We start from the raw sequence: 15,343 nt of genomic DNA on the forward strand, positions 1-15,343 counted from the left end.
ATAGTGATAGATGAAAGCTAGGTGAATTCTTTCCCGAGTATTGTTTTGTTTCTTGGTTGTTAATCATTTATTTTCTTGATTTGTTCTTTGTCATTTTTGTTAATTAATTTAGTTAGTTTTAGTTTTTAATCAATCACTTGAATTATTCGGTTAAATAATAAAAAGACAATAATTATTAGTACTTTTAGTTTTCGTGAGAACGATATCTTTACTCACCGTAACTATACTATTAATTAATAAGTACACTTACCTTAGTCAAATTTTTAGTTAGTTCACAACATATAATTTATTAAGCATTGATTAGTGTATAACAAGAATATCAATTTTTTTTAAAAAAAAACCTTTCATACTAATATGAAACTTTGTTTTTAGAGTTTTCGATTTCTCAATCCAAGTTAAATATCAACCTTAAGCATAAAATGTATAATAATTATTCACACCAACACAACTATCCGAATAGTCACATCTTTTAATAATAATCATAACTATCCAAATATATATTTATTAAAATAATCATATCTCTTAATTATTAATCAATAGATACAATTATACTTGTTTTAATAATTAAAGAAATAACTTTTCACCAATAACTGGTCAGCTATAATTTGGAACGTTTCCATTTGGTCAAATTTCGAAATTAAACTAATTTGCTGAAGTGGATAAAGCGTTATAGGCAGTGATGTTTTGTGCACGTGATTCTTGTTAAGTTTTAATATAATATAAATTTATTTAATAATATTCATACAAAATATAATAAAATAATATTAATTCTATTAAATTCATTTTAAATATTAAAATTAAAATATTTTAAGAAAAAAATTAAAGTTGAATTCAAAATAAAAATAAAAATATAAAAATAATTTAAGAAAAATTTGAAGTCAAATTCAAAATATAAATATTAGAATAATAATAATAGGATTCAAATGTTAATTTTATAATATAAACAATAAAATAAAAATAGAATCTTTCTATAGCTTAATTTTTCTATTTAAAATTTCTAAAGTCAATTTAGTGTTAGTCATCCTCATTCTTCTCTTCTAGATATGTTTTCTTTTTCCTTTTTTATTTATAAAAGATCATCTTCAATTACACATTCTTCTTTATATGTCCTTTTTTTTTTGTTAAGGTCAGTTTTTCTATCTAACTCCATAAATATATTATTGCAAGACTTGCACTGATTGTTTCCATTCTTGTACCATTCGAGATAAGATGCAACACTTGATGAAAGTCAGTTCCAAAAACAATTACTTTTCCTGAAAAATGTATACTATCTATAATATCTTTGAAACTTCAATTAATTAGATCTACTTTTTCAATGCAAATCTTTTCGCCATAGGTGTCTTATCTCATATGATTAGAGATACCTTCACAATAACTCTATAATTACATTAATCTCAAATTTCTATTTCTTTAGATTTAATGGCGAAACAAATTGCGAATGTGTTGTTCATCTCTCAATCGATATTGTTACAACTACTTTAGATGTCATAGCTAAAGATTATATCACATGCATTGATCTCAAATATGGAAGTACAGCTTGATAAAGAAATATCTTAATGTACCTTTAAGTTCATCAATAAAAAAAAAACACATATTGGTTAAGATTTAATTTTGTTTGTACATCGTAATTTAAGAGAGTAATTTGTAGCAATTCTTCTTCCATTAATTGCCAAGAATTGGTAGAATTAAGATTATATGTGAACTTCTACTTTATTATAATTATATTCTTTAAATTTAAAGTTGGAATAAATAAATTCGATTATCAAAACTACTGAAATTCATTACTTGAACATCTGAAAAAATTTAAGTACTACATTAATGACCCAAGAAATTCTAATTGAAATAAAATATTTAATAGTTTTACAAATTTCGGTGATAAAAATTCTCAAGTTAGGTGACATAACTACAAATTTTCAAAAATAAAAGTATCAAAAGTGTAATTTATTTAAAAACATTATTTTTTAAATAATATATATAACGTGTTTCCTTTTTTTCCCTTTTTATAGAATATAGCTTGTTCACGTAATAATTTAAAATATATTTAATATTTTGATATACAAAATTCAAACGTGTTTCAATATATATAAAACATGATTATTTAAATATTTTAAAATTTCAATATGGGATTTTTTATATATTAAAATATTAAATATATTTTAAAAGGATAGTTTAAACAATTATTTTTAATTATATCAAAATATTCTAAATATATTTCAAGTTTTTAATAGTTTATATAATATAAAAAATACAATTTCATTATTTTAATAGTTTATATTTTATAATTTTTGAAGGATTAAATTAAATTTTAATATTTTTAGAGGAGTCAAAATACAATTTTACTATTATTAATTTAAAATTTTATAAATTATAAAGGGTGTAAATGGAAAATTTTCCATTTTAAAGACCTGGCACCCGCTCTACCGCTGACAAGTGTTAGTCAAAAATGGCTAGAAAAAAATAATAATAATAAAATAGTGACTGAAATTTCATGAAGATTATTTAAATCACTGTTCCTTTAAATTATGTCTACAATAAGCACTTGAATATGACCGGATGAATGAAAAATTGGGCGTAGCGTCAAACATGATATAATTACTAAAGGAACATCAGGTTGTAATTCAGAAGCAAGAGCAGAAAAATGAGTGGCTTGATGAAGTTTGTAATTCTTGTCCCATGTTCTTTCTTCCTCCTAGCTTTGATAAAGTTCCTTTATGATTACTTGTGGATACCTCTCCGTATACAGCATATGCTGAATTCGCAGGGAATCAAAGGACCTCGTTACAAATTCATCCATGGAAACAACGATGAAGCTACCCAAATGACAAAGGAAGCATTAAGCAAACCTATGGCCCTGACGCATGATATATTTCCCAGAGTGCAGCCACATATTTACTCATGTATCAGCAGATATGGTAAGATCTGTGCATGTTTTTTCACTATGGTTTCAATCATCTACTTCTAAGAAAAGGTGAACCCTTTTTTGTTTTTTATTTGATTAGGGAGGAATTTTCTTTATTGGGACGGTGTTCGACCTGAACTTGTGATTTCAGAACCTGAACTAATTAAAGAGGTTTTGAAAAATAGTGAAAAGACTTTTCCCAAAAGGAAGCCTACCATTTTCATTAACAAGCTACTAGGGGACGGGCTTGTGACCGTGGAAGGTGAAAAATGGGTGAAGTAGCGGAAGTTGGCGAATAACGTTTTTCATGGGGAAAGCTTAAAGGTAAACCCCTCGAAATATATGGATTAGATGTAAACTAATGTAAAAGAATTCTATATTATTGGAGAATTGTTTGGGCAGGACATGAGACCAGCAATAATTGCTAGCGTTGAAACAATGCTAAAGAAATGGAAAGGCCAAGTAGGCAAAGAGATCGAAGTGTTCCATGAATTTTAATTATTGACTTCCGAAGTGATCTCGAGGACAGCTTTTGGTAGCAGTTACTTGGAAGGGGAGAAGATTTTTGAAATGTTGAACAAGTTGTCAATAGTTCTGAGCCGAAATCTTTCCAACACTAGAATTCCCTTATTCGTGTATGTTCCCTCTAAGCTTAACTTATCCCTCAATTTTTCCAAGATATAGAGCTAACCTTGGTTTGCTTTTACAGCAAGTTACAGAAACCTGCTGATATGCTAGAGGCAGAAGAGCTTGCAAAAGGAATACAGGACTGTGTGTCGAAGATTGTGAAAACGAGAGAAGACAAAGTTGTGAAGGGAGAGGCTGATAACTTTAGCATTGATTTTCTAGGATTACTTATAAATGCCTACCATGATACGGACGAAAATAACAAACTTTCATTGGAAGACTTGGTAGATGAGTGCAAAACTGTTGAAAGCTGGACTGCAATGCAACATGGAGCCAGAAGCATGCTACTGTCGAGACCAGCAGCTATCGAGCTCAGCTCATTTTGCTTGGCGCACACGAATGGTTTTTGGACCAAATGAAGCAACTGACATTGCTGTTTTGTTTTGATGTAATTTAGTTTAGTTCAACTTTAACTAGTTTCTAAATTTAGTTGGATTAAGTTTGTGATTGGATTGATGATGTAAAAGCTGATATGTCAGCTTATTTTGTATTTGACTTAAGCTTGTATTAGTTTAGTTTAAGTGGGAGCAGTTATGTCATTAGGTAACTGTCAAATGAATCAAAATTTGTAACTCTTTTATATATTCAAATTTTGAATGAAAATTGGTAATGTTCAATTACAATTTGCTGAGTATTCAATTTTGTTTACTGCTTTTTCTTTGCTTTGTTTTCTTTTGCTTCGATACTTCTTGCTTCAGTTTTGCAAATTTTGTTTTGCAACTTTGTTTGATTTTTGCTGCTGCCATTGTTCCAACAAATGGTATCATGAGCCCGAGTCTTTGAGGGGCCTTTGCTTGCATTCTGTTGATTTCAATTTAAAATCTACAGCAAAGCTTAAAACTAAAAAGGATCGAAGCACTTAAACTCAGTCTAGCAAGATGAGTTTCACTCCACCACCTCCACCAGTGTTCACTGGAGAAAACTATCACATTTGGATAGTTAAAATGAAGACTTATCTTCAGGCACACAATCTTTGGAGTGTGATTGAGAATGATGCTGAACCATCTCCATTGAGAGCCAATCCCACCATTGCACAGATGAGGCAGCATGCTGATGAGCGAGCCAAGAAGCATAAGGCTATGGCCTGCTTGCAAAATGGAGTCTCTGATGTGATATTCACTCGCATCATGGCCTGTGACTCACCAAAACAGGCCTGGGAGAAGCTGAAGGAGGAGTTCATGGGGACTGAAAAGACAAGGCAACAGCAAGTGATCAACCTCAGGAGAGATTTTGAAAATTTGAGGATGAATGAGTCTGAGACCATCAAGCAGTACTCAGACAGGATAATGGCCATTGTCAACAGCATTAGGCTCCTGGGAGTGGACTTCACAGAGAGCAGAGTTGTTGAAAAGGTCATTACAACTCTCCCTGAGAAATTTGAGTCTAAAATCTCTTCACTTGAGGACTCGAGGGACTTATCAGCCATTTCATTGTCTGAGCTGATAAACTCCCTGTATGCACTTGAGCAAAGGAGGGCAAATAGGCAGGAGGAGAATTCTGAAGCTGCTTTTCAGGCTAAAGCCAGTGAAGGCTCAAGTATGAGTGCAAAAGGCAAGAAGCCTTGGCACAATAGAAAGGCCAAGTCAGGAAGAGATGAAGCAAAAAGGGTGTTTCCACCATGTGTTCACTGCAAGAAGACAACACATTCAGAAAAATATTGCTGGTTTAGGCCAGATATCCAGTGCAGAAAGTGCAAGCAGTTTGGTCATGTAGAGAAGGTGTGCAAGGGCAAACCAAGGGAGGCTGCTCTACAACAAGCTAGACCAGCTGAGGACATGCAAGCTCAGGAGGAGCATGTGTTTACAGCAACCTGTTTTGTTGGCACAACAAAAACCAGCAATGATTGGCTACTAGACAGTGGCTGCTCACACCATATGGCAGCAGATGAGAAGTTGTTCAAGGGCTTAGACAGAAGCTTCCACTCTAGGATCAGAATTGGAGATGGCAAGCTGATTGAGGCTAAGGGCAAGGGCAGTGTGCTGGTTAGCACTGGTTCAGGTAACAAGCTGATCTCAGATGTGCTTTTTGTACCTGACTTAAACCAGAATTTGCTTAGTGTAGGCCAATTAGTTGAAAAGGGCTATACATTGGTTTTTAAGGATGGTTGCTGTACTGTTCAAGACATGAATGGTCTGGAGTTAATCTCAGTCTCCATGACCGATAGATGCTTCATGCTGGATGTTAGCCAAGTAGAAAGAAAGGCATACACCAGCCTTGCTGACAGCACTGACTTGTGGCATAGGAGACTAAGCCATGCCAATTTCAGATCGCTTGATCTGCTACATAGGCTGAATTTGGTTGATTACATTTCAAAAGTTGAGGTTAGTGGGAATGTTTGTGAGGTTTGTCAGCTTGGTAAGTAGGCTAAACTGCCTTTTCCTGCTGACAGTGCTTGGAGAGCTCAAAACAAGCTCGAATTGGTGCACTCTGATGTTTGTGGTCCTATGAGAACACCTTCAATCAGTGAGAACAGGTACTTTTCCCTGTTTATAGATGATTTAACAAGGTTGTGCTGGGTCTACTTCTTGAGGCAAAAGTCAGAAGTGTTTGAAGCCTTCTGTAAATTCAAGGCTTATGCTGAAAATCAGTCAGGCTGCAAAATTAGAGCTTTGAGGACTGATAATGGCTCTGAATATGTGTCTGAGAGATTTCAAAAGCTTTGTGACAGTGATGGGATTCATCATCAGCTCACAACAGTCTATACTCCTCAACAGAATGGAGTCTGTGAGAGGAAGAATAGGACTGTGCTGAACATGGCCAGGTGCCTCTTGTTTCAAGGCAAGCTTCCAAGTCAGTTTTGGGCTGAGGCAGTTAACACCTCAGTGTATCTGCTCAATAGACTGCCAACTAGAGCAGTCAAGGATAAGACTCCTTATGAGGCTTGGCATAGAGTTAAACCTGTAGTAACACACTTGAAAGTGTTTGGTTGTGTGTGTTATGCTCTTGTTCCAGTGGAAAAGAGAACCAAGCTCGAGAGCAGGGCCACTCCAGGAATCTTTGTTGACTATAGCAGCAACAAGAAGGGCTATAGAGTTTATGATCCTATAGCAAAGAAAGTCTTAGTCAGCAGGGATGTAAAATTTGATGAAGAAAAGGTGTGGAATTGGAATAGTGCTGAAGCTAACATGTTTGAAATGGATCAGTTGGACTTGGTTGCTGAGCCTACAGAAGAGGAACCAAGTGAAGATGCTGTAGATGACACACCAGTGAGGGGCACCAGAACTTTGGCTGATGTCTATCAGAGGTGCAATGTTGCTATGATTGAGCCCTCAGACTTTGAAGAGGCTGCCAAAGACAGAAGCTGGATGGAAGCTATGGAAGCTGAGCTGGAAATGATCAATAAAAATGAAACATGGGAGTTGGTGAGCAGACCAGAAAATAAGAAGGTTATTGGGGTTAAATGGGTGTATCGGACCAAGTACAATGCTGATGGCTCACTGAACAAGCACAAGGCTAGGCTTGTGGTGAAGGGTTACAGTCAGCAGTATGGTGTGGACTTCTTGGAGACTTTTGCTCCAGTGGCAAGACTGGACACAATCAAGCTACTGTTTGCTTTAGCAGCTCAGAAGCAGTGGAAAGTTCACCAATTGGATGTCAAATCAGCATTCCTGAATGGTTTTCTCAAGGAGGAGATCTTCATTGAGCAACCTGAAGGTTTTGAAGTTGCTGGACATGAAGACAAAGTGTACAAGTTAAGAAAGGCCCTCTATGGCCTGAAACAGGCACCAAGGGCCTGGTATGACAGAGTTGATGCTTATCTGACCAAGCTTGGATTTGTGAAGAGCCTTAGTGAACCTACTCTGTATGTTAAGAGGTCAGAATTTGAAACCTTGCTGATTGTCTCCTTGTATGTGGATGACTTGTTAGTGACAGGGAGCAAAGTTGAGCTCATTGATGAGTTCAAGATTCAAATGCAGCAAGTGTTTGAGATGACAGATTTAGGGGTCATGACTTACTTCCTTGGCATGGAAGTTCACCAGTCTGATCGGGGCATCTTCATCAGGCAACAAACATTTGCCTTGAAGATTCTTGGCAAATTTTGCATGCAAAATTGTAAAGCAGTAAGTACACCAGTGGCACAGGGTGAAAAATTAACCAGCAATGGTAATCAGCAAAGGGTTAATGAGAGGCATTATCGAAGCCTAGTTGGTTGTCTGTTGTATCTAACAGCAACCAGGCCAGACATCATGTTTGGTGTTAGCCTGTTATCGAGATTCATGCATTGTTGCAATGAGGCACATTTGAAAGTTGCAAAAAGGGTCCTTAGATACATCAAAGGCACAGCTAACTTTGGTGTAATGTTTGAAAGTGGGAAGGAACTGAAATTAGAAGGTTACTCTGATAGTGATTGGGCAGGATCCCTCGATGACATGAAGAGTACCTCTGGATACTTCTTCACACTTGGATCGGGCATGTTTTGCTGGAGTTCAAAGAAGCAACAAACTGTTGCTCAGTCCACAGCTGAAGCAGAGTACATTGCTGCAGCAGGAACAGTTAATCAGGCCGTTAGGCTAAGGAAGCTGCTTCATGACCTTAATGAAACTCAAGATGAAGCAACTGAAATTTGGGTGGATAATCAGTCTACAGTTGCGATAGCCAAGAACCCTGTGTTCCATGGTAAGACTAAGCATTTTAAAATCAAACTGCATTTTGTTAGAGAGGCTAAACAAGCAAAGGAAGTCAGCCTTGTGCATTGCAGCTCAGGGGCACAATTGGCTGATATAATGACCAAGCCTTTAGGGGCTGCTCGATTTGAATCTTTGAGAAGTGCAATTGGAATGTGTTGCATACAGTCCAAGGAGGAGTGTTGAAAGCTGGACTGCAATGCAACATGGAGCCAGAAGCATGCTACTGTCGAGACCAGCAGCTATCGAGCTCAGCTCATTTTGCTTGGCGCGCACGAATGGTTTTTGGACCAAATGAAGCAACTGACATTGCTGTTTTGTTTTGATGTAATTTAGTTTAGTTCAACTTTAACTAGTTTCCAAAGTTAGTTGGATTAAGTTTGTGATTGGATTGATGATGTAAAAGCTGATATGTCAGCTTATTTTGTATTTGACTTAAGCTTGTATTAGTTTAGTTTAAGTGGGAGCAGTTATGTCATTAGGTAACTGTCAAATGAATCAAAATTTGTAACTCTTTTATATATTCAAATTTTGAATGAAAATTGGTAATGTTCAGTTACAATTTGCTGAGTATTCAATTTTGTTCACTGCTTTTGCTTTGCTTTGTTTTCTTTTGCTTCGATACTTCTTGCTTCAGTTTTGCAAATTCAGTTTTGCAACTTTGTTTGATTTTTGCTGCTGCCATTGTTCCAACAAAAACATTCTACTTTGCTGGACAAGATACTGTTAATTCCTTACTTGCTTGGATGGTGTTACTTTTAGTAAGTCATGGAGATTGGCAAGAGAAAGCAAGAAGAGAGGTGATCGAGATATTTGGTAACCAATATCCGAATTCTGAAGGCCTTTCTAAACTCAAAATTGTAAGTAAACTGTCAACCCCTTTCAATACATTGTGTATACCAGGCATTTAAATCAAAGTCATAAAGGCTTTTAGTACATAAAAAATCCTGGTCTATACTTCCAGAACATTAAATTCTTTAATCTACTCTGACACATTCCTATTCTGCAAACAGATGACCATGATTATTAATGAATCTCTAAGATTGTATGGTCCAGCAGTTGGCCTATTGAGGAAAGGTGGAAGTGAAGTTCGGTTAGGAAATCTAGTCTTGCCTGCTGATATAGATATTCTTATTGCAAATGCTGCACTTCACCATGACCCTCAACTATGGGGAGATGATGTGCATCTTTTTAAGCCAGAGAGATTCGCCGAAGGGATTGCCAAAGCTACCAATTACAACACAGCTGCATTTTGTCCCTTTGGATTGGGACCTCGGACTTGTGTTGGTACAACCTTCGCAATCATGGAAGTGAAGATTGCAGTCTCCATGATTCTACAACGCTACACCATTTCCCTCTCCCCTGCCTATGTCCACGCGCCAGTATCTATTATCACCGTTAAACCACAACATGGAATTCAAGTAATACTCCAGTCACTGCATCATGATGCTTAAACTACACGGCAGGTAAGGGCTCAGCGTTCAACTCAGTTTGCTCATGTATTCACCTTTTAAGAGATGACATTTCATAGATCGGGGGCTTCTGCAATAGCAACCACTTCCCTATTCCGAAGTTATCCGCTCCTTCATGCATAAATAACTGCAAATATCTGCTCATTTCCAAGATGGTAAAGCATGCAATAAATGAAAATGAAATACAATTTATCATTTTAATAGTTTATATCCTCCTAATTTTTAAAGGATTAAACCAATTTTTTTTTAATGTTCAATTCGAGTCCAATTCATATTTTAAATGAGACTAATTTTTTTCCTAAACCCATTTTACGGGCTTAATATTTTTGCTCAATATAAATAGATGATAATTATTTAATTTATAAGTAAATATATATTAAAAATGTATTAATAATGAAAGTAATTAATAAAATTCTACTTAATCTTTCAAAAAGGCCTCTCAAAATCAACTATTTGACCTATATACTCATCATTAATCATTTTATTTTATATTATTTTTGTATTTTAAAATTTTCGTTTTAATTCAAATAATAATTAGTAAAATTATTTACAAAAAAAAACATAATTTCTTTTAATCTTATATGAAAATAATAAGTTAATGTTATATTACGCAGGATAATATATTTATTGTATTAGAATATACCCCATACCTTGCCCATACCTTTCCCATACCTACCCATACCTTGGAAAGGTCAAAGTTATGGGCACCAAATATTTATTTAGTGTTGGGCATGGGATAATAGCAATTTTTGGTCCCTAAGTGAATAGGGACTTTGCAAGGTGGCCCTTGAACCTCAACTATAAATAAGCCCACCATTGCTCATTCTCATCATCCCACATTTGCCATTCTCTACTTAAGGCATTGTTCTCTCTCCCTATTTGTAAAGTTTCACTTGTGTTTTGGAGTGAAATATATTTGGTAGTGCCCGAGGACGTAAGCAAGATTTGCTGAACCTCGTTAAATTCTGGTGTTCTTTACTATTTATTGTTCATATTTTGTAAATGTGATTGTAGTGATTTATTGTGCTATTAAATTATGATAGAGGGATATTCTGGCTAGGAAAGACTTGGTACTTAAGTGATCCTCGTGATCCACCTCTCTTTCCTGGGAATTGAACTTAATGTGATTTTTTAGTATAATAATTTTACTCTTTCACACGCTTCCGCACAACATATTGTATAAAAATTTGAAAATTTATAATAATAAAAAAACTTTATAACATATTTTGAAAAACTTTATAACATATTTTAACTTAATTGTAGTAAGAAATTTCAATGGTTGCATTGTGATTATTGTTTTTTAAACTATTGTTGACTAATCGCACTTGTGATGATATGCATGGTAGATGGCTCCCAATAAAATATTCATAAATATAAAAAAGAAAGTTTTATTAATATAATTTTAATTGATAAATTATGTGTAAAATATTATTTTCAGCCGAAGTAGGTGATATGCCAACTCATTTTAGGGACCACATGTCAAGCATTATATTATCCTTTATTTCTTTAATAAAATTACAAATTTTAAATTTAGAGAAATAGATCGATTTTGATATATGTGATAAAAATATATCTTGTTAAAAACGGTTTTTCTTTTAAATGAATAGATTTTGGAGTTGTGGAGATGTGAAAACACTTCCCCGCATTGTGCGTTTTCGTCACGTCTCCACCATCTCAAAAATCTATTATTTTTTAATTTTTTATGTTCATATAATCAAGATGATGATTGGATTATCAAAATATATACACACAATTTAATTGCAAGAGAATCGAGTGTTATTGAACCAAAGTTAGAAGAGGTGAGATTTTTGGACGTATCTTGTATGCTCGGCAGGACCAAATTGGAGCCCACACTTATCAGTATTTTGTTGGAAAGATGGAGACCTGATACACACACATTCCATCTTTTGTGCGATGATGATATGATTACACTCAAGGATGTGACATTAGAACTTGGTCTATTGGTTGATGGGCCAATAATTTAAGGAAATTTGAACAAAAATAATACCAAACATATTTAGTAATTTAGGGAAATTTTAATAACTTCACATTCTTCAACCTATAAATAGTGGATTTATGTCATGGGTTGCAGGTCAAAGCTCATGATGAATGCACACAGAGCGTCTCATGAAGGTCAACTAATTAAATGAAACTCATTTGACCCACTTGAATTGGTCCGATTCGTGGAGCATATGGAAAAACTCATCTACTTGAAGCATGGTGACCTAATGAAACACTCAAGTAATTGGAGTCATCAAGGTAATTATTGTAAATTCTAAAGGATAAAGATGTATAAAGTTAAAATCTCTAAGGACTCTCATCTTATAGATATACACTTCTCAGCCATTTATGTAATTTATTCTGTACCCTTGGATTTGGGGAGCTCAACTATAAAGAGAGGTCTTCCCCCTCATTTGTAATCACTTCATCCTTTGAATTTCATTCCAAGTAAGAGAATCCCTTTAAGAACATTTACTTAAACACTTGGTGTGCTATTATTTCTTGTGGTTTTTCTATTTGATTCAACTTCATTAGTCTTTTCGAGTTGATTCTATTTTGTTTTAGTGCCTTACAGAATTTTCTATGTGAATACTCAATTTTCAAGAATTAGGCTGACTTAAGTGGATTTGAAGCAAAGAAATTGCCTAAAGTCACGAGGTTAGCCATACTAAAGTTCTAACCCTGTAACACTTGCATGAAAGAAATAGTATACCCAATAAGAAGCTCTTAAAGCTAAGGTAAATAAAGGTGAGGTTTGTTTTTTTCTTTTTCATTTTTTGATAAACTACACCCAAGGTCATTAAACTATTAGTAAGTTTATGTTTTAGCCACTTAACTTTAAAAAGTTACAAAAAAGTAATTGAAATATTCAAAGTTTTTATTTAAGTTATTTGGACTATTAAAATCGTTGTTATATGACCTTCTCCATTTGCAATGCTCGTGTCAATCGGAAGCTCTTCTTCCCTTTCTCTTATACAATTCAATTTCTTTTAAGAAAACATCTTTAAACGTCATGAATTTCTGAACCAAAATTTAAAAAAAACTTACTTCTCCATCCTTCAGTACTGACAGTCAAATCGACTCTTCTATTATACAATAGATATTGATCCATTATACCAATTATCAAATCATTACTTGGAGCTTATTAGTTGGATTTCTATTTTAAAAAAATTTAACAACACAGTGACTTAAATAAAAACTTTCAAATAATTTAGTAACTTAAATGAAAGTTTTTGAGTAGTTCAATAACCATTTTGTAATTTTGTAAAGTTTAGTGGCTAAAATGTAACCTTACTAATAATTTAATGACCTTAGATATAGTTTATTTTTTGCATATGAATGAAATGAAAAGAGGTTTGGTTGACACTAAAAATGAAAATAAAATGTATATTTTTTATAAAAGAATGATAAGTGGCATTTTTTGATTGGCCAACAATTTTTTAAAGTTATAAATTGGATTAAAATTTATAACGGGATGATACTTACAAAATTACTGGGAATTAGACAAAAATTAGTGGTGAGAATGGAGGTTTAGAGAGAAATAATGCTTCATTATTAAGCATGGATATGTAATCAGTACATAAATTAAAGATACCGCAAATGCCAAAATCATTCAACACGTATAGCCTCCTAATTCAGCTGATGCCGACGCTTTTAAGGTCAACAAGGAAAACAATTTGACAAGTATGGTACATTTCAATAGGAAAGCCGCACACGTTTCTTATCCACACTTATGAACTATTGTATGGCGTAATAGACTGTGGTGTTTTGGCTTTATAACATTAAAATGTCTCACGAATACGTCCAACCTACTTTGAACGAGAACGAGGATTGCAAATGCAATTTTCCTTCTTCACCACTTTTGGAGTGTTCCAAATGATGCTATTATGAATGGGAAAATAGTTAAAGTTTAGAGAAGAAAAATGAGTGCCTTGATGGAGCTTGTAACTCTTGTCCCATATTGTTTCTTCTTCATAGCTTTAATAAAGTTCTTTTATGATTACCTATGGATACCTCTCCGTATACAGCATATGCTGAATTCACAGGGGATCAAAGGACCTCCTTACAGATTCATCCATGGTAACAACAAAGAAATCGCCAAAATGAGACAAGAAGCATCAAGCAAACCTATGGCCTTAACGCATGATATATTTCCCAAAGTGCAGCCACATATTTACTCCTGGATCAACAAATATGGTAAGATCCATGCATGTTTTTCACTATGATTTCAATCTTCTAGTTCAAAGAAAAGATGGACCCTTTTTTTGCTTTTTGTTTGATTAGGGAGAAATTATCTTTATTGGAACGGTGTTCGAGCTTGTTGGATAAATGGCAGTATAAACAGAAGCAAATGGAATGAAAGAAAACAAAAATGAAGAAGAACTCAGCAAAGAATTGTAACTGAAAGTTGTATTTTTTTCATTCAAATTTTTGAATATATGGAAGTTACAAAAGAACAAATTTGACAGTTACCTACTAATTTAACTGCCCTTACTTAATACATACTAAAATAAAGTTTGCTTACAAAAGAAAGCTGATATAACAGCTATTACATCAAAGTGAATCATTCAATCTTATCCTACTAACTTAGCCATCATATTACAAAAGATTTGGTCAAAGTTACATAGGAATAAAACATTTAAAATATGATCCTTCATTCAACTCCACTGCTTCACTTCAAAACAGTATAGCAGCTAACTTGTACAATTTGCGGCTGCTGGTCTTTTGACCAATTTGTTGCTGTTGGTTCTTTGTTGCAATGCAGGTCACGGCTTCAACACTCCTCCTTGGACTGTATGCAACAAACAGCAATCCTTTCCTTCAAAGCATTAAATCGGTTGGCTCCCAATGGTTTAGTTAAAATGTCAGCTAACTGAATTTCTGAACTGCAATGAACTAAGCTAACCTCCCTCGATTGCTCAGCTTCTCTAACAAAATGAAATTTGATTTTGAAGTGTTTAGTCTTACCATGGAAGACTGGATTCTTGGCTATGGCCACAGCTGATTGGTTATCCACTCTAATCTCAGTAGGTTGAGCTTGATTTTCATTCAAATCATCCAAAATCTTCCTAAGCCAAATGGCTTGATTTACTGCTGCTGCAGCTGAGATATACTCAGCCTCTGCTGTGGATTGTGCAACAGTTTGTTGCTTCTTTGAACTCCAGCTGAAAACACTCGAGCCTAAGGTGAAAAAATAACCTGAAGTGCTCCTCATGTCATCAACTGACCCTGCCCAATCGCTATCAGAATAGCCTAAGAGTTTCAGCTCCTTTGCCCTCCAAAACTTTACACCAGCATCGATGGTTCCTTTGACATACCTTAACACTCTTTTTGCTGCCTTCAGATGTGCCACATTACTGCAGTGCATAAACCTTGAAAGTAGACTAACAGCATAGACAATGTCTGGTCTAGTTGCTGTTAAATAAAGCAAACAACCAATTAAGCTTCTATATACTCTCTCATCTACTCGATCATGCTCACTGGCACTTGATAATTTTTCCCCCAATGCAACTGGTGTAGTGTCTGATTTGCATTTCGACATGCAAAATTTTTCAAGCACCTTGGAAGCAAATGTTTGTTGACTTATGAAAATACCATCACTTCATTGTCTGATTTCCATACCAAGAAAATAGGTCATTAGACCAAGGTCAGTCATCTCA

General features: G+C 34.5%; 1 protein-coding gene across 3 annotated transcripts; it reads left to right on the plus strand.

The window, feature by feature from the left end:
• Positions 1-2,530: 2,530 nt before the first annotated feature.
• LOC107939341 (cytochrome P450 CYP749A22-like) lies at positions 2,531-4,202 on the plus strand. Of its 3 annotated transcripts, XR_001695105.2 has the most exons (4): positions 2,540-2,912; positions 3,000-3,223; positions 3,302-3,534; positions 3,609-4,202. XR_001695105.2 is itself a non-coding variant. In XM_016872668.2 (3 exons), the coding sequence occupies exons 2-3, from the start codon at positions 3,470-3,472 to the stop codon at positions 3,943-3,945; spliced, it is 402 nt and encodes a 133-aa protein (XP_016728157.1). In that variant the 5' UTR covers positions 2,531-2,912; positions 3,000-3,469; the 3' UTR covers positions 3,946-4,202. The 3 variants fall into 3 exon arrangements, 2 of the variants coding, with proteins under 2 accessions (XP_016728157.1, XP_040944560.1); XM_016872668.2 differs by having other exon boundaries at positions 2,531-2,912; positions 3,000-3,534; XM_041088626.1 differs by having other exon boundaries at positions 2,541-3,223.
• The last annotated feature ends 11,141 nt before the right edge of the window (positions 4,203-15,343 follow it).

This window comes from Gossypium hirsutum, chromosome A02 (genome assembly GCF_007990345.1).
Source record: "Gossypium hirsutum isolate 1008001.06 chromosome A02, Gossypium_hirsutum_v2.1, whole genome shotgun sequence".
Lineage (NCBI taxonomy): Eukaryota > Viridiplantae > Streptophyta > Magnoliopsida > Malvales > Malvaceae > Gossypium > Gossypium hirsutum.

Bases quoted from the DNA above. Each gene is read 5' to 3' on its own strand.
- LOC107939341 (XM_016872668.2), top strand. From the start codon at position 3,470: ATGTTGAACAAGTTGTCAATAGTTCTGAGCCGAAATCTTTCCAACACT. The intron at 3,535-3,608 runs GTATGTTCCCTC...TTGCTTTTACAG, and splicing joins ACTAGAATTCCCTTATTCGT to CAAGTTACAGAAACCTGCTG.